Genomic DNA, 25,020 nt, shown 5'->3' on the forward strand with positions numbered 1-25,020 from the left:
CGCTATCCACTGCTCAAATGGGGTAAGTCTGCGAGACCCCTGCGGCATGCTTGCAGCTGAGGTAGCCCAGTGCTTTAATTGAAAGTAGTAAAATTCGTCCGTACGGGGCAGTTCAAGGTCCTGATGCACCCGGTCGAAGGGAATAAGACCGTCAAGGTCGAAGATGTGGCCCAAGCGCTTGCATCCTGCCTCCCGCCATATCTGAGCGACTTCAGATTTACAGCCCGGAGGGAAATCTGGGTTGTCGACCATCGGCACCATCGGGGAAGGGCCATCGCGTCCACACTTTCATTGTGGCTCTAGTGACAGGAGAGGAATAGAGACCCCAAGATCGTGACCGGCGAGGGAGCCGGATCTCGCGCCAGACATTTGTACCGGCTAACGCCTGGTCCATGAAGGTCCAGTGCTTTTCGGAGAGGGGGCAGTTCCACTCCAGCACATATCTCAAGTGGGCAGCTTGGAGGTATCTGTGGACCAGGGGTAATTTCATCCCCCCCTCATGCTTAGGGCGCGATAATTGTGCTACAGAGAGGCGCGCCTTCCTATTGCCCCAGATAAAGTTGTTTATGGCCAGCTGTAGTGCACGCATGGCTTTGGATGGGGGAACCAAAGGCAGCATCTGGAACAAGTACAAGATCCTCGATAGGACCGTCATTTTTACCGCAGATATGCGTCCAAGCCAGGACAGGTTGAGCTTAGACCATCCATCTAATGCAAGGCACTGGGTCGTTGGACCAGTGTAGGGGGAGGCTCCGTTGGAGGGGCTCTGCCTGCACCGGGGGCAAGTATAGGTTGAGCACCTGCGATTTGGTAAAATTAACCTTGAAGCAGGAAATATGTCCAAAATACTCCAATTCCTTCGCCAATGCGGGCAGCGACACGTGCGGCTCAGCCAGTGAGAGGATAACATCGTCAGCATACAGGCTCACTTTGTGGATGTCTCCCCCAAAGCGGAGGCCCTGAATGTCCGGGTGGTCACGGATCCTTTGCATGAGGGGCTCCATAGAGCAAATAGTAGGGGGGAAAGTGGGCACCCCTTCCTCGTGCCCCTCTCGATCTTGTAGGGAGTCGAGGACACTCCGTTCACTCTGATAAATGTTCGGGGAGCGTGATAGATACATTGCACCCATTGGACAAAGCGGGATCCGAACCCGAATTCTTGTAGGGTGGCAAAGAGGTATGACCAGCGTACCCTGTCTAACGCCTTTTCAGCGTCGACGGACAAGAGCACGGCCCCCCCTGTGAGAGCGATGAAGCTGTCCACGAGGTGGAGCAAGCGCTTTGTATTGTCACCGCCCTGTCGGGTAGGGATGAACCCCGCCTGGTTCGGGTCGATAAGGCCTGCCATTAGCGGGTTCAGTTTGGCCGCAAGTATACCTGCAAAGAGCTTTGCGTCGATGTTACGTAATGAGATCGGGCGATAGGAACTGCAAAGCACTGGATCCTTGTGAGGCTTGAGGATTACCGAAATCATGGCCTCAGCCATAGAGTCTGTAACCGTGCCGCTGTCTAGGAAGGAGTTGTAGAGACGGGTCAGAAGAGGTGCCAATTCTCTGCAGAACGTTTGGGATACCCATCGGGTCCTGTGGATTTATCCAGTTTGAGGTCTGAGATAGCCGAAATGACTTCTTCCAGCCAAATGGGATCTTCCAGCTGCTCCGCCTGTGCCTCATGGAGGCGAGTAAACCTACTAGATTCTAGGTACGAGCCGGCGGCCGAGGGACCTACCGCCTACTCGCTATAAAGCGATTGGTAGAAGTGCCTAAACTCATCAACAATTTGAGAGTCCAAATGAACCTCTTCGCCCGAAGGCCACTTCACTGAAGCGATGGTCATAGCCACGGCCTTGGTGCGTAGTCTCTGCGCTAGCATTTTCCCACATTTATCACTGCTCAGATAGAACCGGTGACGGAGGCGAAGCAGAACATATTCAGTTCTATCGAGATCTAAACATTTAAGAAGCAATCGCTTCCCTTCCAAGGTCTTACAGACCCTTGGCGCCCCTGTGCGCTTATGGATCGTCTCCAACTTCATTACTTCTTGCTCTAGGTTCTGACGGGCTTCTTTACGTTTTCTATTTTCGGCTGAGGAGAGTGTTATGAATTCCTCGTGGATAACTGATTTAAGAGCATTCCAGACTGTCGCTAAGGAGGTGTCCCCCGTTTCACTGAGGTGGAGGTAATCTGTTATCTTCGACCGTATGCTGTCCACTGTGTTAGGTGATTGTAGAAGGCTCACCCTCAGTCGCAGGCGTGCAGGAGAAGTACCCACCCCTTCCGGCTGTATGTGAATGGATATAGAAGCGTGGTCAGAAAGGGAGCATGTGGCTATAGAGGCGTTGCCAACCCTAGATAGGAGTGCGTGAGAGACAAGAAACACGTCCAGTCGGGCATAGGTTTTATGTGCCGCAGAGTAATGTGTGAAATCTCGCTTAGTCAGGTGTTTAAGATGCCAAACGTCATGGAGGCCATGGTCGACCAGCCATTGTTGACCGTCTGGGGAGAAGGCACCCACTTGAGTGAAACATTGGCTGGAGCGGTCAAGGTCGTTGTCCATAACCAGGTTTAAGTCACCCCCCACCACCACCGCAGCGTCAGGGGAAGCTAGGCCTTCCCCAAGATGTTTAAGTAAAAATGTCTCTTAGTGCGTATTAGGCGCATAGATGTTAATCAAGGTGAAAAGCGTAGACCCCCAATGTATTCGTAGTGCCAGGACCCTGCCCTTAAAAGGTCGAGACCACTTTGCCTTCAAATTTTGCCCCAGGAGAATGGCCTCCCCGCTCTTCTTCACTGCACTAGAGGACCAGTATTGGTGGGGGAATGCGAGGAGTGTCCTTAGAGAGCAAATGAGTCTCTTGTAGCAGGAAAATATCTTCCTCTGTGTGTTCCAGGTAAGACAGGATAGCAGTGCATTTTACGGGGTGATTAAGGCCCCGGACATTAAGACTAACAATCTTCAGGTCCCTGATCATGAGCAGTGTAGGTTAGTAAGACATGCACAGCTGTGACAACCAGGGAAGGGAAGCGCAAGTGACACGTCTATGCAGATTGAAAGCCTGAGCAGAGGGAGTAGGTGTATGTGTCCGAGTGCGGAGATCTCAGGAAAGGGACAGCACATGGGTTTGGTAAAGAGAGCCTTCTGCCCGGCAGTGTAGTCAGTAGCAGGAACTTGCCAGGGATTGGCTCCAGCGTAGACGGGAACAGGCACAGCGATCTGGTGTGGGACCCAAGGTAGGAAGGAAGGAGGAAACCCCAAAGAAAAGAGAGAAAGCCCTCATATAAAATCATTACCCAAGAACTTAGAAATGAACTGCCGCAACAGCGCGGGGATGACAAGAGTTCGTCAGGGTAACACGGATCGGGGACCATGTGTCCAATCAGCTCCAGTCGAGTCAGGGAGAGGTGGCCCTCCAGACCAGCCACAGTATATTCCCCAAAAGTGATCTGGACTACAGTATTAGGCGGGAGACGAATGGGCAGAGCTTCGGGTCAGCGAGGCGAGGACTTCTTCTCTTTCTTTCGCCATCTCAGTCAAGTCCGGTTTATGCAACGGGGAAGGTTTGCTCACAACCTGCCAGCGCCCGGGTCTGTTTCTACCATCGGAGGCTGTCGGTTGCTGGCTAGTAGACGAGTCAATGGGAGGGAGGCCCAGCATGTCAGTGGCCTCCTGCAGCGATCGTAGCCGTCGCAGTCTGCCGTCATACTTAAAGATGATGCGAAAGGGGTGCCCCAAAGCATATGGGATCCCCTTCTCTCTCAGATGCAAGGTGATCAGCCAGAATTCCCTCCGCTTGACCAGGGTGATGGCAGCTAAGTCTTGGAAGAGCAATAGGGAGTGACCTCTGCACTCCAGGGGGTGCGCATCTCGGGCCTTCCGGCGGATAAGTTCTTTTAACTGGAAGTTGTGGACACATGCCAGGATATCTGGTGGCAGGGCAGAGCCCCGCCGGGGCGGTCCTACTCGGTGGACCCTGTCAATCTGCACCGCGGTCGTATGCTCCGGGCCTAATACTTGGCGGAAGGAGGCTTGGACAAATTCCCTGATGTCACCTTCCTCGGCTCCCTGTTTCACTCCCCGGATGCTTATGTTGTTGCGACGGGAGCGATTCTCCAGGTCCTCCGCCTGTCCATGGATCTCAATGTGTTGCTCCTTCAGCTTCAATATCTCCTGTTGCATCATCTCCATCTCTTCTTCGCGCCCATTTTCATGCTCCTCCAGTGTCGCCACCCGGTCCCCAATCTCCGAGACATCACGCTGTACCTCCCTGAGGTCTGCTGTTAGCTGGTCTTTGAGCTCCTGCAGGTCCTCCCGAAGTGCCAAGAAAAGCAACGTCATAAAGGCTTTTGTCGCTGGCATGTCCGCTCCATCTTGCGACCCAGAGGACACCTCGTCCCCTTGGCTCAAGTGGCCCTGTGCGCCCTGTTTCTGCAGCATGTCCTTGACGGAGCGTTCCTTCCTGAGCCTAGCACTCGCCATGGGGGATCTTCGTGGTGCTTGATTCCGCGCTATGGGGCCCTTCGGCGGGTCGTCTGTCCTCTGCACGTTGGGTCTTGGTGCCCCCAATCCGGGGGACACGCAAGTGGCCAGGGAGCTGCGCAGCCGTGCTCAAGGTAGCAGCGCGTGGGAGCCCTCGGGGATTTTCCGGGACTTCTCGCTATTGCCTCGATGGCGTGCCTCAACTGTGGGGGCTCCCTGTGGAGACAGCACTCTGCTGACAGGTTCCGACGAGGCTTGGACAGGCGGGGGCCTCACCGACACAGAATGGCTGCACAATATCCCCGCAGGCTCTCTCAGGCGCCCTCTCTCTCTGTCGGCGACTCTATCGCGTTGGGCCCAGTCACAATTCCGAAAGCAGGCCCCAGGTGAGCCCCGCTGCCTTTTCCCATGGGGGTGTGAGTTCTGCGGTGGTAGTGCGGCCGTTCGCCCTCACCGGCACAGTATTGCTACGCGAGATCCCTGCAAGCCCTGGCTGGTACCCTCTCCCTCCGTCAGCAGCTCCAGTATGCTGGGCCCAGTCGCAAGCCTGAGAGCAGGCCTAGGGGGGCCCTGCAATATCGTCCCGGGGGTGCGTGCTGTGCAGGGGCAGCGTGGCAGTTCGCCCCATGTGCCACGCACTCACCGGTGTCAGTTGAAGGCCCAGCAGGCTGCGCCCGCCATGGTGCTTGGGGGCTCCTGCACCCGCCCAACAATGCAGGCCGGCTCGTCCGGGATCCTCTGGGCCACTATAGGCGCTCTCAGGGCCCTCTGTCTATCTCCGTGCAGTAGTTCTCTTGCTCGCCAGCCTGCTCACCAGGCCGCGCGGAAGCTGGGGGCCGCCCCACAGCAGCAGGGCGGGCCGTCAACAGGGTCCCAGCTCGGAGCAAACGGGAGTGGCAGCCCCCTCCGCGGTACCACAACTTCAAACTGTCCTGGCTGGGGGCTCGAGCACCGCCCCCAGTCCTCTGCCGATCGCGGCTGTCGATGCAGGCCCGCGCCGGGCGCGAAGCGGCCCACCGGGAGAAAATTGGGAAATAAAAGGGGGGGGCAGCAAGCCGACACGAGACCACTTTCTGTGTGTGAAAAAGGCTGCTTTGTTGAAACAGGTGCATATCACAACTTTCAACCCTTGGCAACTGCCTTCCAAAACTAAGAACCTCACTATACAAGAATTTCTGATCCCTTGTTCCTCCCCCCACCCCTACGATCCACACATCAGAACCCCCCCACCCCACGAAATACAACATAACATTTCATAACCATACTCTTACCCACTCCTAGAAAATGTAGCATTTCCAAATCCTAAACTCCCCTGACCCTAATCCCTACCTGCCTTTGTGCTACTGTAACTAACCAACCTCTAATCTAAACTTATCCTACCTGGTTACCCTTTCCCTGCTCCTGCTCACAAACTACCAACATATAACAAAAAACTACAGCCAATCCCGGCCAACTGTCAACCACCCCGCCTGCACCTGATCCAAGCGACACATACAATATATAGCAAACCCTATGTACCTGTTCCAACAAATGCCGCCAACAAAAAACCCAAAAGACAAGATAGAAAGGCCATAAAAAAACGCCCCCCCAAATACCTAAAAATGGGGAGGGTGGGAGGGGACAAAAACTAAACTGTGAAGCGCTCCCAGCCACCAGGTCACCAAACCTAAAATGGCGGCTAGGGAGGCGCGAAAATCACATATATACACCTTGGGCTATAATTCCAAATATTGGGCTACAATTGGGCTATTCCCAATGTAGCCCAAAATATACAAAATGGCTGCTCGCCGGCCACTCCCCTTCCCCCTCTTCTCAATCTGCCCGGGGGGCAGACCTCGCTGTGCTCGGCTGCCCCCCAAGCCCCCATTGCACGGATTTTATGGACAACAACACAGACTCTGTCTCATGACAGGTCGAAAGGTAGGGTATCAGGTGTGTGCTGGGTAAAGGACAGAGGATGAAACAGTAGTGTGGAAATAGTTGTGGATGGAAACTTGAGTACTTTCCATTATGCTTTTGTTAGTAGGAGAATAACAGTTTTCCCAATGTTAACTAACAGGCGTGAGTGGTTTGTGTATTTTGCTTGTTCGAGTGGCAGAGGACGTGTGCCAGTAGAGGGGTTTTATATTGGAATTCTGGAATTGTAATCAGAGCTACGTCACTGGATCTGCAGGACTGAGCACTGAGATCAGAACAAGTGTGTGGAATTTGGTGGCCTTGTACAAGATGTCTGATGTTGGTGCGTGGTCTGATGTGCGGTCTGTTTTTGAGGCAATAATTTGTGGTGTTTGTGTTGTCTTTCTAATAATTCTGTTAATTTTTTGTCGCAAGGAAAGGTGGGGGGGGATCAGGTTATTAGTAAATTTCTAAAAGCCAGTAATGAATGGATTTGTAGGTATGCCTGGAAGTAAATTGCTTAGTTTAGTTGCTTATAATTACGTTTTTCCCAGCTGGGTTTTGTAAAAATGTGAGTCGATGAGATTCACACAATTAAAAATGTGTTGATTTGGTGCACGTTTGTATAATGTGGTCTATCAGGATTCTTACCTTAATTAATGGACACTATTATGTGATATTCTTATTTTTCATGATGGCAATTCTGTGATGGGAAAAAACCCTTTGGCAAGCTCGGAGGGTCGGACTTAATGGGTATGGCATTAAAACATACCATGGTCCTGGTTGTAGTGTTTGTACTCTGAGTCGGATTAGGAGATAGGCTGGAGGCCATTACTGTAATTATGGTGAGTAAGTATAATGGCTACTATGGCAAGGACCTTTTGAGGGAACATTATCAGAAGACAGTGGTCTGACCATAGAAAGTATCTGTGATGTTGGTGTCTGGGTTTATCATTGTATTGCTGAGCTTTAGGTCAGTCGACTAGGGAAGATGACAAGGTGTTCAGGGGTTATTCTTTCCGAAGTATATTGTATGTCTGGGTTTCATTTGAGGTGTTTGAGAGATAGTGTTGTTCTGGGATTTTTGCCACTTTTTGTCATTTATGAATAGACCTACATCTAAGACATAAGCAGTGCTTCAACGGCCAGCACATATTGACTTTTTGTGAGAAGTTTTCAATTGACTTGGGTAGACTGGTGTGGGCTGATTCAGTGCATTCATGTCAGAACTCTGTCCTCCCATCAGGAAATCCTGCCTTGAAAAAAATCCTGGCAGAAAACCTGTGATCTGAACTTTAAAAAATCTAAATTCTCTCCCACCTTAGCTTAAATAAAGTGGCCACAAGGAGCTCTGGAAGAAAAGGAATTTCAGCCCCAAATATGCTTTTCAGATCTTCTTGTAGGAAGTTTATGAACACATACATTTGATAGAATTTGAAATGTATGTGTTATTTTTTCTTTTCTCTTGCGACTTAGTTCTACCCAGTCAAGGTTTCCTTTGTCTTCTTTGTGGCACGCGACAACATACGCATTAGTAGTCAGCGTCTCATATGGCAGCTTGTGAGCGAGCCAATGACAACAACCTCTGTATGCAGAGAAGACGGTCCAATTGCTCTTTTGTTCTCTGGAATGACAGTTTCTCTGCCAAACGTAAGTACTGGTTGCAGAGTCACAGCGAGTTCGAAGTTTGCTGAATGGCATGGCATTCTGCAACTATGAAATATGTCATTGTAGGAAGCTGATATGTTTGGCTGTGAACAGACTGCCCTGCCTCCGGTCTAAGGGTCCTCATGACTTCTCTCATATTGGATATTAGTAAATTAAGGCTGGCTGGCTACTAGTGTCTGGCTGGTTGGCTAATGGCTGGCTAGATAGCTAATGGTTGGCTGGCTGGTTGTCGCCGGGGTGGCTGGTTAATTGCTGTCTGGCTGTAGTCAATTGCTACGTGTTATTAAGTATTGACAGTGACTGAAAATATATATAATGCATAAGTAAGAAGACGCAATACATGATATTTGGGATTTACCAAAATCGAAAACTGATGTTGCATTGCAAATAGTATCACTTCAATATACACGAGTGCTAATCTTAGAGGTAACATTGTTTTGCAACAGTATGGAATGAACTAGAGCAGCATCTGAAGCTCTCCTTTTTTAAAATACTTCTATTACATTTACAAACAAGCATTGGGAGAGCCAATAAATCTCACATATTGAGTCCCATTGCCTCAAAAAAAAATCTTATTGCACTGCTTTAATTTAATTCAATATTTTTAATGTATTTGTCCATTTTGTGCTTGCGCGATAGCACATGCGCTCACATATGTCATCATGTATGCATGCATGTGGCTACAAAATGAAGCAGCCTCCAGTAGCATCTGCATCATCGGCCTATTTTTTCTCTTGACGATGCTGTGCAGCATCACCACAAAATGCTTTATAGCATCGGCAGGAGGCATTAGCAACACCAATTGGTCTCAAAGGGAGACCAATTGGTTCTGTCAATGATTGTTATACTTTAGATATTAAAGGTATGATGCTGGCTCAAAATCGGTGTTGAAATTTCCCAGTGATGCAATCATTTTTAATAAAAAATGATTAAGTAATCAGCCAGGTAAGCTAATGCTGTTCTGGCAGCACTTAACTCTCCTACATTTACAGCAAAACCAGAGGTGGCTCCGCCGCTAAGGTAGAGGAGCGTCACCCCACTGCCTGAAAGCATGGCTAACAATGAAAAATAAAATTATAATAACGCGTTGCTATTAGCATTTTATTTTTCTGTGCTGGGGCAGTTTTGTCAGGTGGGGCTAAGTTGTGCAGGGGGGAGGCGTGGTGACACCCTCCTAAGTGCGCATGAATGTTTGGCTGCCCTCTGGGGCCGGCCAAATATTCATGCGCACTTTGCATGTTCTCCACTAAGGCTGCATTACAGAATAGGTGGAGAACATGCCCATGCTCCCAGTCTCCGTCTGAGCGCCGAACCATGGTGCTCAGACTAATCACAACGCTGCATTGCAGTGTTGTCATTGGCTCAGGCGAGCATGGGTGACAGCGCTGGATTGCAGAGTTGTGATTGGCTTAGGGGAGCCTATCCTGCTTCCTGCTCCAACAGAAGCGCCAGGAAGAGGACGGAAGAGAGGTGGCGGCCGGCGGGCAGGTACGTTTTTTAAATTTTTTTATTCCCTCCCCCCCCCAACTCCCCCCCCCCCCCATTCCCTGCTTTACTTCGACTCTCGGGAGCAGCCGCATTGCAACTATGAATTGAAATGTCATTGTGCGTTATAAACAGAGCTGTTGAACACATTAGAAATACCTGGACAGAAAAATCTGCCTCATATACAGAAAATTAATTCAAAAGACTTTTGCATACATCATTCTTTATTATTGTATCTAGTGCTCTGAACATAAAAGCTTGGGGGAAATAAGTGATTAACCCAAAAGCAGTTCAGGGATCCCTGTTACATTTATTGAAAGTGTTTTAGTAACAATAGTTTGGTGAGAAAAATTATGGACTCATTCATAGCATGCCTTGACATTAGAACACGTGGCTCAATCTGATGGCTGACAGTGAGTTTTGAAGGCTTGTCTGGAATACTCACGGAGCATGGGAAAAAGATGCCATTCCAGGATTGCTGAATTGTCATGGTGCATAGGAAATATGGAAACCCATTGTATAGCACTTGTTTGTGAAGTGAACAATTGTGAAGGGCTCCAAAATGTCAAGTGGACCATGACAGCATGGAAAATGGAAGCCAGGCTTCCTTGAGTCTGCCAGTAGGAAGCCCACCCCAGATGGCATACCAACCCAGGTATAATAATGCTTATCTCAAATGTGTTTTGATACCAATGACCAAACTGCTCGATTTGCTGCACTCTAGATAGGTGGACACTGGATACAAAGACACGTGACAGCTCTGCGGCAGAGTGTCTTCTAAAGGCTAACTGTACTGGCAGAATGGCACCAATGGGTTCACACCAGCCTCCCCATGTGATGCCCTGACCATGAGCTTAACTGCATTGCAGCTGTTTTTCAGCTCCACTGGGGTGTTTGTGCTTTTATTCAAAATGTACTACTGTGTTGAATATTTTGACAGTACATTTCTTTTGTGATCTGTTTATGTTTGGTTAATTGAAAGTGCTCACCCTGTCTTTGTTTCCTGCAGAGAATGATTATGATTTTGCCCTTTTGTACATGTTTCATTTTGTATCTGGATTTGTTGAAATAGTTTCCATATTTATGGTTTTGATGTCCGCTTCCAATTAGCGCCATAGGGACTGTGAAATGAGTTTGGCTGAACAAACCTAACAATATGTTTATTTCTCACTTAACAATCCTAGAAAATTCTGACCATGATCCCAACAGAAGAAGAGAAGCAAAAGATCCAGGAGGCCCAGCTGGCTAACCCAGACATCCCGCTGGGCAGCGCAGAGCAGTTCCTTCTCACCCTGTCCTCTATCAGTGAACTTTCTGCCCGGCTGCAGCTCTGGGCTTTCAGGATGGACTATGAACTTGTGGAAAAGGTACTGTGTGCTCAGTTGGATCTTCAATGAATTAATTTCATCTCTAGATAAACTGTCAACTATGAAGAGAAGATTGTCCTCCTCTGGCAACGCTTTATTTTGTGCTTGTCAAGGGATATGTGGAGCTTGTGGGTTGGATTGCCTCCATACTTTGCTCTGGAAAAGAACATTTCTCAGATTTTTCTATCAAATAGCCAGATATAAAAATGTAAATAACTGTATTCCCACCAGGCCCAATGATTGACGCACAGCCCCAGTTTGCACCAGTGCGCACTCTAATTGGGTCCACCTGTCTGTGGCCTTGCGTCTAACCAGCAAGAAAACAGAACTGTCTCAGAAAATCAATGCAACCGCTGCACTAATGCATGGGCAGCTCTGCTCTGTGGTTCAGTGTAGGTTTACACATTACCAGTTCTTCAGTGTAGGTGTCCCTATGACTTGAATGGCTTTATGAATGTCGGTGCCACCATTGTGGAGGCATTCAGAACCATCCCCAGGCTGGGTGAGGGTGCTTCTGCAGAGACAATGACAGGAAGATATTGGCAATGTAGCTCCTAGTGTCCTGTCAGAACCTCTATAGGGGCACCCCAGCCTTTCTTTAAATGGCGGCCAGAGGGATAAGGCTGCAGTGTTCCCTGCACCTCACCATGCGAGCTCCTTGGGTTCGCTGATGACCATTCATGACCCCTCCCAACTGGCTGTGTATAAGTACCACTATGTGCACCCTGTTGTGGGTGGCGCTCAAACACAATCACTGAGCATTTAAGAACATGTATGTTATAGTGTGATGGCTTAACACTATGAAATTGATCATTTCAATGCCAATAAATGAAAACAAGAATTGATTACATTGATGACATCTATTGATTACCATTTTAAAGAACACTTATAGTCATCCTTATAAGGTTGCAAATTAATCGTTATCACGGAGTGCATAGTGGGGATGATACTCCCTTGTTGGGTAACGCATCAGACTTCGCTCAAACACAATCACACATAGCCTTCTTCCCTAGTGCAACAGTGTTGGGAATTTTGCACAGGCACGTGGGAAAAGGCATTCCTCGTTTGCATGGGACCATACCCCCACAAAACCGATGGAACACTGTGCTGGTGCAATGGATATTAATGTGGCGCCACAGACATTTCTGCAATTTTTTTTGTAATGCTAAAGTGGCCAGGGAACATTTGAAATGGGTGCCAACCCCTGTTGTGCTGCATGGGTACTTTGGTAAGATTCATATTATCAGAAATCCAGTTGTTTTTGCTGCACAATATCTTGTTAAGGAGGAAGCAGGGAATCATTTACAGATGTAAAGACGTGTTTTTAAAGAGAATGATCATTTTAGCTCTGGCTCCTTGGGTCGTTCCATTGCATTCTTCACCCATTCATTGCAGTAAGTTTCAGTTTGAATGTTTCACTATGCATCTGTGAATTTAAATGGGGAAAGATGCTGGCACTGCCAAGGGGTGTCACAGTTTTCTTTCAAAGAGCAAGACTCCTGGGCTATTGTTTGGTCAGGTGCATAGTCTTGAGTATTGCTTCAGGACATCAGTTATAAATGTTAAGCTACAAATGCTAGTGCAAGTGTGTTTCCATGGTAAAAAATAGAGGAATCAATCACCCCCAGAAATTGATGAAGGCATGGGGGGAAGAGGTTTCTCCACACAATAAATAATTTTCCTGGGGGGAGGGGGGCAAATACAGGAGGATTATCCTAGAGATTGTAATTTTCCACAGAAGTTCTTAGCCCCCAACTTGAGCCAGGTGACATTCCAGGGCCTGTCTCACCCAATCTGCCAGGCATGCAGGCAGCAGGTGGAGGTTGAGCATGTATTTTACTAACCGCATGACAGAATGCCATCGTATAACCAGATTAAGGACTGGAGAGGGTAAAAAGGAGCAGTATGATTTAACCTTATTCGATCAGGCAGTCTCCTTAATTGTTGACATGTGAGCCGTTTCTCCATTTATTGAAAGAAACAATGCAACAAAAAAAAATCCTTTAAAGCTAACACATTAATGCAAACAATTTTCCCTAATGTCTGAATTTGTAATTTACTACCTGAACATTCTTTATTCATTCTTGGTCTTTTTCTATATCAAGCGACTGGTAGCCGGTTGCAACAGGTGCAGTACACATTACTGAATTACTCCCAAAAATATTACTATCATTCTCGCAAAAACATTCAGTTCTGTCCACACCTTGAAATGTGTGATCCTTTTAATGATCTGTTAGTCTTCATTTTGGACGGGTTTGTAGGGATGTCACGACTGCAGTTGACTTAGTTTCTACAGTACCCGTATCTGCTATCCTTTACGTATATCCCATAATTATAAAACTACATTTATTGTCTAGCCAAGCTAAGAACATCTTTATTTAGTTTATGAAATGAATAAAACCATAAAAGAGCAAGCAATAAAACAAATAGCATACAGTATTAAAAAAAAAATATTAAAATGCTGCCTTAATACAGCCTAAAACATTCAATAAAAGACATCCTGTGTTTCAAAATCATATTTTCAAAATGAATTAAACATTTCCTTCTATGCACTGCCTGTAAGACATAATTTACTAGCTCACTACAAACTATTGCATCGCCTAAATTAATCAAGTATGTGAGTGCTGGTTTATATTGTGATATTGTTAAAAAATAAAGGTTTTTTAAAATGCCGCCTTGGATGAATATAATATTTACAAAATAATACAAAGTGCACAGCAGGTTGTATAGATGTCCCATCACAAGGCCCTGGAAGTCTGTCCTTATTCCGTTACCTCATCTTTGGGAATGGCACCATATGATGAACTAAACCAAAGCAAAATTTAGTAAGAATGTATCTGTGGTACAAATTCGGTACGTTAAACAGATATGATTGGATGCTGTCCAAATATTCGATAGAAGAAGGAACTTAGGGCATTACTTTACGGGACTCATCGCTTGCTCCCCCTGCTTTCTAGTACTCATGAACAGTGCCTTAAGACCTCTTTTTGAATAATGAGGTATCGCCGTCGGCAATCGTAAAGGATCTTAATCACCCAAATTATTTAAAATAACTTTAATGTTGTGTAGCCAGTGAATCTTAAAGGCATGATCCAAACCAAGATAATCTTTTAAAATATCTAAAGTAAAAGAAGTTTCTGGACCAGACAATATTGCACGCCAAAGAAGAGTTGGCTTGATATATAACATATTCTTTATATTAGAAATGCCTCATTATGAGTAGCAGCTACAAAGGTCGGTTTTGGAAGACCACGCAGACGTCTAAGAAACTTGTTCTCTTGCCTTTGGGAAATCAAATTAGAACCATGACCACATAGACCTGCCCCATGTAATTCCCCACCGATACACTTGCTATTATATATGGGCAATATGTCTCCTCTATATATATCCCATTTTCGTGTCAAATCTAAAAATCCCCTCAGTTGATCTTACTAGGTTTGTAGTAATGTGTCCTCCATGCTTTCTCCATGTACATTTATCAGAGAACAGAATACCCAAGTATGAGAATGTTGATATTCTCATTATGTGTACACCTTTTATATGATGTGATCATGTCATAAATCTTCCCTTTCCACAGATCATGGTGAAATATTTCTTCAGGTTAACCTTTAAATCTTTCCTCTCCATGTATGCAGTAGAAGCGTTAATTAGATGCTGTAAACTATTCACTATTTGTGACAGCAGAACAGCATTGTCTACATATAGCAGAATAGGTACCTTTCGTGAACCTACTCTTGGGCAGTCAGAGGTGAGTGTCTGAGGTTCTGCATCCATCTCATTAATGTAGCAGGAAAAAAGTGTGGGCACTAGTACACATTCTTGCCTTATGCACATTCTCCTCTGGGGCTATATTGATCCCTTGCAGGCAAATTTGTGTACATCCTAGTTAACAAGATAACTAACTCCTTTGAGCTTCTTCTGTTTACACAGTGTGCCACAACTTATCATGATTAACCAATTCAAAGCCACTACTCAAGTCCATAAAGCACAGATGAAGGCATCCAGCTTTCACCCTCGTATATTTTCCTAATAACAAGTTAAGGTTAAATGCTTGTTTGGCTATGTCCAAGCCCTTTGTAAACCCAAACTGGGGTTTTGTATAGATAGCATGTTCTTCTGCTAAAGTTTCCATCTTCTCTAAAATGACCCAGCCCATCAACTTGGCTGAAGAATCCAAGAGGGATATTGGGCTATAACATGATGGCCTTTTTTCCCCATATTAAAGACTTGAATACTAACTGTCTCGGACCATTGAGGCAGGAAGCAGCCTGCTCCTGCTGGATTAAGGACAATTGTATGAAAAGGGGCTCAGAGGTTAATGTTTTTTTTTATAAACATCCACCAGACCACCATAGGGACCTGCAGCCTTTTCTTGACAGCTTTTATCTAAAGTTGAAATAAATTCTTTCAATGTTATGATAACCCTAGTTTCTAAATATGTCAGACCGTTACTAGGTAAGTGGATTCCTACTTTTGGAGGATTAAATAGCAATGTAAAATGATTAATCGAATCTTGGGGTGTGATCAAAGAGTCTAATATGGGAAACCCTTTATCTCCTTAGAAAGGAGGTACCAGATGAACAAATGTGGCTCGTAATGCCAGTTTCTAAAAGGCACAAAAAAAAGAAAAAAAAAATGAATGAATTTGAAGAGGGGAAAGGTTTTTTTTTTTTTTTATTGTGATGGGAGTGAATATATGTCACTTCTAAGCTGTCAAACTATTATGTTCCTCTCTTAATTTTGATGTTTTTTATATGTAACTTTGTGGCCCGTGATGTTAGCCTCTCATTGGTCTTTATAATGAATTTCATGTGATAAGGGGTTCCCACTCATGGAAGGATCGAATATGTATCATGTTAAGCTGTTGATTGTTTTGTTTTTATATTATGATGTATTTGATCTGCACTTTTATGGTATTTTTTATACCGAATAAAGTATTATTATTATTATTATTAATATGTCAGACCGTTACTAGGTAAGTAGATTCCTACTTTTGGAGGATTAAATAGCAATGTAAAATGATTAATCGAATCTTGGGGTGAGATCAAAGAGTCTAATATGGGAAACCCTTTATCTCCTTAGAAAGGGGTATTTATGATTTTCCAAAACAAAAATCTGTCATTAGTTTTGGCTGCTTCCAAGTGGTTGGCCCAGGCTTCTTTCTGAAGTTGTTTTTTCCTAAGGACTACGAATTATCTATATTTTGCCCTTAAATTAAGTATTTTTACTCGAACCCTAAGTTTTGTATGAAGGGCAATTTTCATATTCTTATGGGAAGTTGTGCAAGCCTTGTCAAACCATCCCTTAACAGTCTGTTTTGCTTCAAAGCCTGGTTTTACTAAAAGGTAATAAATTACTTCTGAAATGTTTATATGTGCTTGTTCTATAGTAGCATAGGCTGTGGTGTGGTGTAGGTACTGCATGATATCCTGCTTAAATGTACTAATAATAGAGGCAGTGAACTCATCAGGTTCTGCTCCCAACTATCTCACTCTAATCCCTTTTGGTTCCATGTTAAGGGCTCTCCTAATAGGGGGCTGTTGGTGTACGAAAACTTGTTTTGTTAAGATCAACGACTGTGGTCACTCACAGTGTTGTTTTGGATGTAACAAAAATGTTTATTAAAAGGTTACAAGAGGTTATATTTGATCAATTTTGACCAAGCCCATCTCCCAATAAATGTTGGATGAGGAGTTGGCATGTGATTACAACTTTCTTCTATAAAATTCAAATTGAATTTAGCCAACATGGTATTCAAATTTTTGACATAGGAGTTGTGCAAGAAATTAATTTGTCCATCGCCCTCTCCATCAGCTACCCCACTTACTTCTTTGGCCAGGTAGGGACATGCATCGATATGATAGTCCCCTACCAAAATTACAAAAGTGTCCTTTGTCTCAGAATGTATAAAAATGCCTAGGTCTTTTCCCAAGGCTATGACTAACTCAGCTTGTGTATTATCAAATAAGTTATTATAAAAATGTATGCAGTATTAGTCAATACTGCCTTCTACCACCAAAATTGATCAAAAGGAGAAGCTGTAAATGAATTAGAAATTAACACAGGAAGTAAAGTTGAAGCCAATACAACAAGACCTTCCTTTTCTCTTTCTGAAGCAGTTGAAGTAGCTGCAGTGACCACTGAAGTGGAATCCTTGATAATGATCGCGTCCCTTAGGCCAGGTTTCCTGGAACCTATTAGCTGTGCTGGTGCGATATGTGTCTGCCAATCTATCATAGAAGTTTCCCCTGCAATTCCTACTACATTCCATGAAATTATTATAAAATCCTTAAGTATTGTATTGGAATCAGTATATTAGTGTGCCAGTCTGTACTGTAAATTGCTAGTGTCTCGGTGTCTACTATTGTTTATTAATCCCTCTTTTTGTCTATATGACCTCTTGATACAGTTGGTGAGAGTCAGTCTGTATATCCTAGGGATTTCAAGGTGTAAAATCTGTTAGATGTACTCACACCCTTAATTATCATCAGGTGGTTTGGCTTTTTCTTAGATAGTAAATTCTCTTGTTTCTCCACAAAACATTCAGGCTTATAAAAAAAACCCTGGGGTACAGCTTCAGTTTTTCCTAACGATGAATTATTGTGCCATTGTGAGGCAAACAACATTGACAACAATTGGTTAACGAAGCGGGGAGAATGGAAATTAATAACAAAACAATCTCCAGCTGAGGATTTCTTAGCTTTACCTACCCACTGTACTCTCCTCACCATCAAAATGTCATTATATAGTGGCTGGGTAGACACCCAATAAATCAATTTATTTTTTAAGTCCGACATTATTTCCGGTCTAGATGAATTGGGTGAAGGAACACTTTTTAGAATCATATTGGGGATTATATAAGGGATTAGCTTTAGGGGAAGGTGAAGCACATCCTGGGGTCCTAAATAAGTGGTTAGGTCTGAGTTAATACAAGATTTGTTGAATCCCTCTGCAGGCTATTTCATTGTGTTCGAATACATAGGTGATTGAATTTACCTTCTCCTGTTTGTATTTATGTATTCCCTGTAATACAAAAATGTTTGAGTGCCTCATTGTCATGGTGGCTTTTTCTTAAAAGTTGAGCCTTAGATTTGCCTCTCTGGATCAGAGTTTCCTGAGTTTTAGCGACACAATCAAGCCCAATGGGGTCAGTTAGTAAAGTCTTAGTCAGGTACAATGCCTTATTTAACAATATCTCAAAATCCTCAAGTTTGCTCCTCATGAGGTTTAAGGTCGATTTCACAAAGTGCTCCAACGAGTCAAATTAATCAGATAGACAATTAACAAATACATCAAAGTCAGTCCCCTTGATTTCTTTTTGGCTCGATATTTCCTGCTTATCCCTAATTCTGTAGCTGCCCCTTTTCAGGGTCATGGAGGTATGTTTTAGAACGTGTAGCTCTCGTTTGCAGTCTCTTTTTTTTTATAAGGAGGCAAGCTTTCCATATAGGTTGAGAAGTGCTGATGGCACTTAGTAAGGAATTCAAAACACGAGTTACCCATTGGGAACTTTAGCACTAAGTCAGGCAAAGTCTGCTGCAATTACACCCTGAGGGGTTCAGCAAAGCCTCTTTCACTGCCTACTAGGTTACCACACGCCTTTCCTCTTCTTTAACTATTTCATTCTTTATTAAGCCCATTGCTCCAGAGAGGTAATTAGCAATTGAACTGGAAGAAAAAGTGTCTTTACCAGAAGGTCTAAGCATTATTTTCCTTTTGCCCATGATAGAGTAGAGGATTTTCATGAGAACAACTGCTATCAGGAGCTACTTTTCAGAGAGATAGCTGCAGATGGCCTTGTACGGGCTCAAAAGGGCCCTTCTTGGCCTGGTCTTTGCCCGGGCGCAGCCCGGGTGTGCACCTGCACACATCTCGCACATCAGGGTAGCGCAATGGAATATAAAGTCTCCTCTCCTCCTACAAAAGCCCTTTGAACTGTAGGCTTCTCCTGGTGTGAGTGGTCACACATAAGCTCGCGCTACAGAGCATGTCCCTTGCAGCGGGATAGCGTGATGGAAAATATAGAGCCTCCCTCCTCTCCTCGAGCAAAAGCCTTTGGGATTGTGGGTTTTGCAGTCCTCGTGTCAGTGGCTACACAAAGGGCTCCCACTACAGCAGCGCATCCTGTGAAGCGGTGTAGCCTGATGGAATATTTAGGACCTCCCTCCTCTCCTCCAGCAAAAGCTATTGGGATATTAGACTTTACAGTCTTGGTGCCAGTGGCCACACAGAGAGCTCCCGCTACAGCAACCCATACATTTATTGTCAATATTGAATTTTGGACTGTCACAAGATAATCATGGAATCATGAAAGTACAATAAACTAAAAGAAAAGACTGAAACCCCTAATTTGTTTTTATAGAATCTCCCTGTAATTTGTGCTGTTGAGTAGTGATAACAAACAGAAAGAGGGCTGAAGGAAACACACATTTTTCCAGTTCATCAACTTTAGCTGCCCAGTCCTTGGCAGTTAAAAGTGAGTAAAAATAGCCTTGAACAAATCACACTGCATTGTAGATACGTTGCTACACCATGAGCCCCACTGCTTTGCAAGGTTCGCCGAAAGCATTCAATCAGTTTACCAGTGAGCATTTCAAAGATATTTTAGGTTTTACTTATACTGAGCTTCCTGTATTTGTATGTGAGGCACGTTGTAAAAGGTTGCTGTGGTTTTTATGTTCTTGAAGAGATTGTTTGAAAAGTAAAAATAGGAGATTTGGTATTCCAATGTTATTAGAAACTAGGGGCTGGTCCCAATTAACTCATCCTTTGATTGGCCTGCTTGCTCAAGCAGTCATAATTCTTGGAATGACAAATCATGTTTGATCTAGCTATCCCTTTGCTCCATCTTACCGAACTGGGTGGCTTATCACTTCATGGAGTTCATCAGCCTTAGGCCATTCAACAAATAGTTGCTACACTCTATGCCACCATACGACACCCTAGTACACTCTATGCTCCTACATTCTACTGTATTAAATTAAAAAGTTTCAACTCACTATCCACACAACTACAACTTGTTCCTTCTCCTTGCACTACTTTCATATTATATCCCTATCCCATATAAGGTATAACTGTAACTTTTATAGTTCTAATGTCTGTGTAGTTTAAGTTTGGTTTGTATAGAAAGTACAACTAGCGTAGAGTGCATTAAAGGTTTATAGAGTGGAGTGCCATGTCATGTAGTAGAGTGCATGTCGTGGAGTATAGTGGAGTGGCATAGCATACAATGTAGTAAAGTGCCACAATTTAGTAAAGTGTCTTAGAGTTAAGTGGAGTGTCATACAGTGTAGTGGTGTAGTGTGTCGTTGAGTGCAGGAAACTGTCGTGGAGTGGCATAGAGAGGAATACAGTATTGTAGAGTGGAGTGACATACATTGTGGTCAGGTCGGCAGGCATAGAGTTGTGTACAGTTGAGTGGCAGAGAGTGGCTCTGAGTGGAGTAATGTGGAGTAGTGTGTCATAAAGAACAGTGGAGTAAATTGGGGTGGAGTGGTATAGAGGGAGTTGGGTAAATTGTGTCAGAGAGTTTCGTACAGTGGTATAGACTGCACTGGTATGTTGTACAGTAAAATAGAATGCAATATTGTGTTGTACAGTGGATTGACAAAGAGTGTTTTAGAGTGCTATGAAGTGTCATAAATGGGAGTACTTTGTTGTACAACAGAGTAGACTGCAGCGCCATAGACTGAAGTGGCATGCGGTGCAGTGCCGAACAGTGTTGTGTCGTTTAGTGCCGTATCGGAGAGTATTGTGGCATAAAGTTTCATAGGGCAGAGTGTTGTGGCATACAGTGTTGTGGAGTGGCTTAAAGCGTAGTGGACTGTTGTAGAGTGGAGTGGAGTGGTGTGTCTTAGAGTGGAGTGACTTGTCATAGAGTGGAGTGTTGTGCATACAGTGAAGTGAAGTGGTTTGTCGTACAGTGGAGTATAGTGTTGTAAAGTGGAGTATAGTGGAGTGGAGTGTTGTACAGTGGAGTGGAGGTCTGTGTCGTGTCATAGAGTCTAGTATAAAGAGAAGTAGTGCGAAAATGGCTGAATAGATGTACATAAAAAATTTCAGCAATGTCGAGTATGGTGTGCCGAGTAACGCAAGATAGCGACTTGTGTTGCCTTGCATTTCTCCAGATTTACCAAGCAACATAGAGAGATGAATGGTGACCTTGAGTTACTTGGTAACTCTGACTTAATTATTGCATTGTCTTTGCAACACCATGCGTTGAAGCAAGGGTAATGCACTATAATGATAAATGTGTCCCTTTGTGATATGGTGTACCACGGTATACTGCAGTAATTTTGCTGTATACTGCGGTACATACTTATGGCAAGGCAGTCTGTAGTTGGCCAATGACTGCCTTTACAAAATGAAAAGACAGGCATATTTGTTTTTTACTATGCTTAGCTATGTTCTGGGTTAGGGGCTAAAATGTATGTAAGTGGTAGGTTTTATTGTTGTTCCCTATATGACCATTTTATTAAAGTTTTAATAGGTTCGGGAAATTTAATAAAAATTCCCTCTATATTTTTTTTTAAAGTTTATAAAGTACTGCGCCTAGGAAGTACTATGTTTTTTTAACAAAAGTACATTTGTAAAAAAAAATTAAGTAGAGCTGTCATTTCTTGGTATTTCAACAGTACTCCGTACACTTTTTTAATATAAATTAAACGTGTATAAATACACTTTAGTACACTTCCTAGGTAGTACAACGGTACTCTGTGAATTAAAAAATATATATATAGAAACTATATTCATTTGTCCCTACTTGGTACCACTTTAATGAAGTGGGAATGGGAAGGAAACAATTCTGAAACCTAATGCCTTATCTAAGCCTCCAACGCAGATCACAGGGAAAGTGGCCTTAAAACAACATGGCTGACTTTAACGTTTGTAATGTACAAAATAGTGATGGCTGAAATGTTTGAATTAATGTCAGCCACTGGTAATCACTCAAGGCCACATCCTAATCCATCGGTATTTTTCACACCATGCCATCTCAGTTTGGTCCCAGCAATATGCAAATCAGTCTAGAACCTTCTCCAATAAGAACATTCCAGCCCGAACTGCCAAGCCAGGTCCTCCCTGAACCAAAACACAAGCAACCCAGAACCGTTTTTGCCCTCGTTATAGGCTCATCAGTCAGGTACAGCATGGTTCCAGTGACACAGTGTGCATAGGTTCCACATCTGGGCATACCGGTCCTACTTATGGTGACACAATAAATATACAAAACAGTGATGGATGGAACTTGAATTCATCTCTGCCCCTGATAATCACTCAGAATTCATTGTTATTTTGCACACCATGCCATGTAGCCAGCTATATGTAAATCAGTCTTGACCCTGCTCCAATAGGAACAGTCCAGCCCAAGTTGCCAAGCCATCTCTGAACCAGAACACAAGCAACCCAGGACTGGGTTTACCCTAGTTATGGGCTCATCAGCCAAGTACAGCTTCGGTTTCAGTGGCACAGTTTGCACAGGACCCATGTCTGGGCATACCCGTCCAGTCCTGAGATTAATTCAAGCATTCCATCCTTCTCTTTTTTTGTATACTTTAGTGTATTGCCGTAAGTGGGACAGGTATACTTTAATTTTACTTTTGTAAAGGCAGTCCTTAGCCAATCACACACTGACTTGTCATCGCCATGTAGAGCACTAGTTTTGCGATCACAGATATGGCTAAGTTTAAATGCCTTATAATATTAAACATACTCACCTTACTTACCTGTAATACCAAAAAGGATTATCTGCACACCAGAATCTAAAAACTTGACAAATTTCATGCAAATCCATTCAGCCATTTTTGCGCTGTGTGCAATATATAAGTCTATGGAAAATGCATTGATGGAAAAATATGTTTTGGGAACCTCTTTTCTCTTTGCACCCCCTTGATCAATCACCACAAAACTTTCCATCATCTACCAATGTGAAAAAATAAATAAATCAATATAACTTTATTCGGCTTTTGTAATAAAAAAAGATAAAAGTCAGGGATACAACAATACAGGAAACTCCCATGCCTTAATATCAATCGTCAATTACCATTCATTATTATATAAACCACATGCTAAAACTAAACATAAAAATAAATATATAACATGTTATAAAACAGCAAAATGGTCACACATTCAAGCCTACTCTACTCATGGAAGTTAGTCACAGCTAGATCTAAGCCTAACTGCGGCCTTTAAAAAGCTAATCACATGCCATAACGTGGACCCTGAAAGCATAGCTAAAAAGGTAAAAGCAGGACGCACTTGAATACAATTAGCTTTTTTTTAAAATTGAAATTAAATAGGTCTTTCTCTGCACCGCATAATTACTGCAAAACATAAAAAAATTAATCCTATCCTGAGGGGACTTGCCATCACAACCACATGGCAGCAGGGTCTTGCCTTTACTACTCCCTCGTGGGTGAACGAGGAGGAGATGGAATACGTCAAAACGGAACCTTGTCAATAAAAAACGGTTGTATGAGTTAGGAAGCCATAGGAGGTACGGTTCCATAGATTGTGAGGTTTTCAAGATAATATATTTACGTACACTGGGCTTCATTAGCTCATCCTCTTCCCCGTCCACCACCCGCTGACTAAAAAAATACTCCTTGGCCCAAACTAAGTCCTTCCTTTTGATTGAATTCTGGTTGCTAAAGAAATCAGCCCTTCCTAGAGTCCTAAAACCTTCCCGGCTGTATTTAAACCAAGGGATGTGATGGGCGTGGTCAAAAGCCATACAGTCCCTTAGAATATCTTTATTTAAGGCAAACCCATTGTTCAACTAAACTTTGAACCAACAAATGTGACAGGTAAGTCATACCCAATTCTTCATGTACAATAAAAGTGGAGGTTCCCTGGGGTACACAATGTAGGTCTGGAGATTTGTTGAAGGGTTGAGTAGGCTTGTAAGTGGGTGTGATAGAGTATGAGTGGGGCTGTAAGTGGGTATATGAGTGTCTGAGTGGGTCTGTGAGTGGGTGTGTGATTCTCTTAGAGGGTCTGTGAGTCAGTGCCTGAGTCCCTCAGTCGATCTGTGAGTGGGTGAGAGAGTATGAGTGATTCTGTAAGTGTGTGTATGAGTGTCTGACTGTGAGTGGGTGTACATGTTGGAGCTCACTGTGAGTGGGTTCATGAGTGAATAGGTATGTGACAACTGTGAGAGTGTCTGAGTTGTTCTGTGAGTTGGTGTGTGAGTGCCTGAGTTAGGTCTGCTAGTTTTCTGCCCACTTCTGACCTTTACTTTGCCTTTTTCTGCTCGTTGCTGACCTTTATTTGACCTCTTTCTGCTCGTTGCTGACCTTTATTTTGCTTGTTTCTGCTCACTTCTGATCTCTATTTTGTCTCTTTCTGCTTGCTTCTGGACGTTATTTTGCCTCTTTCTGATCGTTTCTGACCTTCATTTTGCTTCTTACTGCTTGTTTCTGATTTTTATGTTGCCTCTTTCTGGTTGTTTCTCAGCTCAATTCTGCTTCTTTCTGCTCATTGCTCACCTTTATTTTGCATCTTTCTGGTCGTTTCTGACCTCTATTCGGCCACTTTCTTCTCTTTTCTGATCTCTATTTTGCCTCTTTCTGCACTTTTCTGATCTCCTCTTTCTGATCTATATTTTGCCTCTTTCTGACCTTTATTTTGCCTCTGTCTGCTCATTTCTGACATCTTTTTTGCCTCTTCCTGCTTGATTCTTACCTTTATTTGTCTCTTTCTGCTCATTTCTGATCGTTGCTGGCTTTATCTTGCCTCATCTGCGCCTATGTTTATATTTGTTTATGGGAGGGGTGCCATGTGGCCCACCTCCCTGACCCTATTGCATCCCCTGGGACCCCACCCCTGGGTGCCAGCCATTATACTATGGGTTGGTGACTCGCGTGGCCCACCCTCCCGAGGCAGATTTCAGCCCCGGCGGACCTCGGTCCAGGCCATGTCACCTGGTTGCTCCCTGGGGGACCCAGTGTGCAATTCGGACCACTGGGGGAGCCTCAAGGCCCCCACAGTCCCAGTCGGCTCCCAGCCTCCTGCGGGAGCGGGCATTGCTCTTGCAGACCGGGCGCTGCTGAAAGGCAGCTTCCCTGTCTGTCAGAGCAATGTTTTTATTTGTTTCCCTTCACGGTTACTTGAGTGCAGGAACACAGATTAA

The 25,020-nt window shown here is 44.3% G+C and overlaps 1 protein-coding gene across 10 annotated transcripts in view; it reads left to right on the forward strand.

The window, feature by feature from the left end:
• Positions 1-25,020, forward strand: part of FHOD3 (formin homology 2 domain containing 3) — a 1,229,746-nt gene that overhangs the window by 1,095,593 nt on the left and 109,133 nt on the right. For all 10 annotated transcript variants that reach the window (XM_085606822.1, XM_085606824.1, XM_085606823.1 and 7 more), the window contains one exon: positions 10,710-10,892. In XM_085606822.1, coding sequence (XP_085462948.1) covers positions 10,710-10,892 — 183 coding nt within the window. The remainder of the gene's footprint in view (positions 1-10,709; positions 10,893-25,020) is intronic.

This window comes from Triturus cristatus, chromosome 5_2 (assembly GCF_964204655.1).
Source record: "Triturus cristatus chromosome 5_2, aTriCri1.1, whole genome shotgun sequence".
Lineage (NCBI taxonomy): Eukaryota > Metazoa > Chordata > Amphibia > Caudata > Salamandridae > Triturus > Triturus cristatus.